This window comes from Eimeria mitis, genomic scaffold, assembly GCF_000499745.2.
Source record: "Eimeria mitis Houghton genomic scaffold, Emh_scaff2562, whole genome shotgun sequence".
Classification (NCBI taxonomy): domain Eukaryota; phylum Apicomplexa; class Conoidasida; order Eucoccidiorida; family Eimeriidae; genus Eimeria; species Eimeria mitis.
The window spans coordinates 3,731-6,265 of record NW_013570904.1 but is presented as its reverse complement, the minus strand read 5'-3'; the positions used below and the strand labels follow the sequence as shown (position 1 = coordinate 6,265).

The 2,535-nt window shown below is 52.6% G+C and overlaps 1 protein-coding gene across 1 annotated transcript in view; it reads right to left on the bottom strand.

The window, feature by feature from the left end:
* Positions 1–663: 663 nt before the first annotated feature.
* Positions 664–2,535, bottom strand: part of EMH_0055560 (glyoxalase, putative) — a gene marked incomplete at both ends in the record, with an annotated part of 2,652 nt that continues 780 nt past the window's right edge. The window contains 2 exons of the mRNA XM_013497249.1: positions 664–1,404; positions 1,875–2,483. Of these exons, the coding sequence (XP_013352703.1) occupies positions 664–1,404; positions 1,875–2,483 (1,350 nt within the window). The remainder of the gene's footprint in view (positions 1,405–1,874; positions 2,484–2,535) is intronic.

Below are 2,535 nucleotides of genomic sequence, written 5' to 3'. Positions count from 1 at the left end.
TGCTGCTGCTGCTGCTGCTGCTGCTGCTGCTGCTGCTGCTGCTGCAGCAACACAACATATATGCAGCAGCAGCATGTGCATGCATGGATATGTTGCTGCTGCTGTATCTTCCTTGGATGTCTATAACGCTCCTTGTATTGCTTGGCGAGGGTTTAGGGTTTAGGGTTTAGGGTTTGGTTTCTGTTCTTGCTGCAGCCTGTCTGTCTCTCTCTCTCTCTCTGTTTATTTATTTATTTATATTTATATATTTATTAATATATTTATTATTTATTTATTTATTTATTTATTTATTTATTTATTTTTATTTTTTGTTTACCTGCATCTGCATCATAGAACCAAAGAAGCGGTCAGAAGCAACATGCGAAGATGTATACAGCCGAACCTGAGCAGCAGCAGCAGCAGCAGCAGCAGCAGCAACACCAGCTGCAGCAGCAGCAGCAGCAGCAGCAGCAGCAACACCAGCTGCAGCAGCAGCAGCAGCAGTAGCAGTAGCAACAGCAACGGCAGCAGCACCAGCTACAACAGTAGCAGCTGCAACAGCAGCAGGAGCTGCAGCAGCTGAAGCCGTTGCAGCAGCAGCACCACCAACTGCAGCAGCAGCAGCAACAACTGCAGCAGCAGCAGCAGCAGCAGCAGCAGCAGCAGGTTCTGTATATGGGGGGACTATACCTTTTGTAGTCTAGGGGAGAGGGGCCCCTTGTGCCGCAGCGCAGCACCAGCAGCAGCTGCTTCTCTTTCTTGCTGCTGCTGCTGCTGCTGCTGCTCGATTGCATCTATTACCCGCTGCTGCTCGTTGAAGGCATCCAGCTGCTGCTGCAGCTCCTTCTTCTGCTGCAGCAGACTGGCCAACTCCTGCTCCTGCTGCTGCTGCTGCTCCTGCTGCTGCTGCTGCTGCTGTTGCTGCTGCTGCTGCTGTTGCTGCTGTTCCGGGTGCTGCTGCGGTTGCTGTTTCTCCTTCTGTTTCTGTTTCTGCTGCTGCTCCTTCTCCTCTTTCTGCTGCTGTTGCTGCTGCTCCTTCTCCTCCTTCTGCTGCTGCTCCTTCTCCTCCTTCTGCTGCTGCTGCTGCTCCTGCTGCTGCTGCTCCTCCTTCTGTTGCTGCTGCTCCTTCTCCTCCTTCTGCTGCTGCTGCTGCTGCTGCTGCTGCTGCTGCTGGTGGTGTTTGATGGCTTGATCTATATCATGCATGCGTTGCAGCATATGTTGTTTATGCTGCTGTCTTTTTATATCTTCTTCTTGTTCTATCATATATGTTTGCCATGTATTGATTGCTGCTTCTTTTTTTCTTGCTGCTGCATCTATGCCGATGCTGCTGCAGCTGCTGCTGCTGTCTAGCTGCTGCACCTCTACACCGTTACCATCGGGATCCAATATAAAACAACTCCGACCCCACAACTCCTGGCGAGCCTGCATACAAAACCCTAAACCCTAAACCCTAAACCCTAAACCCTAAACAGTAAACACTAAACCATTCGCCCTGAACCATAACACACGCTATCTTAGTAGCGATCATAATCACTTTTAGGGTTTAGGGTTTGGGGGTTTTGTGTTTTAGGGGCTAGGGTTTAGGGTTTGTGTTTTAGGGTTTAGGGTTTAGGGTTTAGGGATGAGGGTTTAAGGCCTAGAGTTTAGGGTTTGTATTTTATGGTTTGTAGTTTAAGGTTTAGGGTTTGTGTTTTAGGGTTTAGGGTTTGCGCGTTAGGGTTTAGGGTTTAGGGCTTGTGTGTTAGGGTTTAGGGTTTAGGGTTTGTGTGTTAGGGTTTAGGGTTTAGGGTTTGTGTGTTAGGGTTTAGGGTTTAGGGTTTAGGGTTTGTGTGTTAGGGTTTAGGGTTTAGGGTTTGTGTGTTAGGGTTTAGGGTTTAGGGTTTAGGGTTTACATCTTGATCAGGTATCATGGAGGGGACTTGTTTCCTTTTCGCAGGGAAGTGCAGCATCCTTGCCCCCAGCTGCTGCAGCAGCTGCTGCTGCTGCTGCTGCTGCAGCTGCTGCAGCGACGGCAGCAAAAAGGTAAACCCAAAGAACCCGTGGTGACCTCTATCATATCTCCCTCTTTTTTTTTCGTAGCTGCGCATGCGTGATAGACTCGGCAGCAGCTTGCTGCTGCTGCTCCTGCTGCTGCTGCTGCTGCTGCTGCTGCTGCTGCTGCTGTGACTTTGCTGCTGCAGCAGCAGCTCCTCCTGCTGCCGAAACGCAGCAACAGCAGCCATCAGACTCTCCTCTTCTTTCTTTATTGCTGCTCTCCCTGCTTCTTCTTTCTTTCTCTGCTCCTCCGCCCACTCACGGCTATATATCAACTCCAACTTAAAATCCCAGGGGGCCCCAGAGGGGGCCCCCCAAGGGGCCCCACTAGGCGCCACCTGTACCCCTTCTTGGGGGCCCCCTCCTTGGGGGGCCCCCTCGGGGGCCCCCCCTTGAGGGGCCCCTTGGGGGGCCCCCTCCCGAAGGCCATCTTTGGCGACCTCTTGGGGGGCCCCCTGGGGGGCCCCCTGGGGCCCCCCCTCTTGGGGGGCCCCCTGGGGGGCCCCTTGGGGGCCCCCC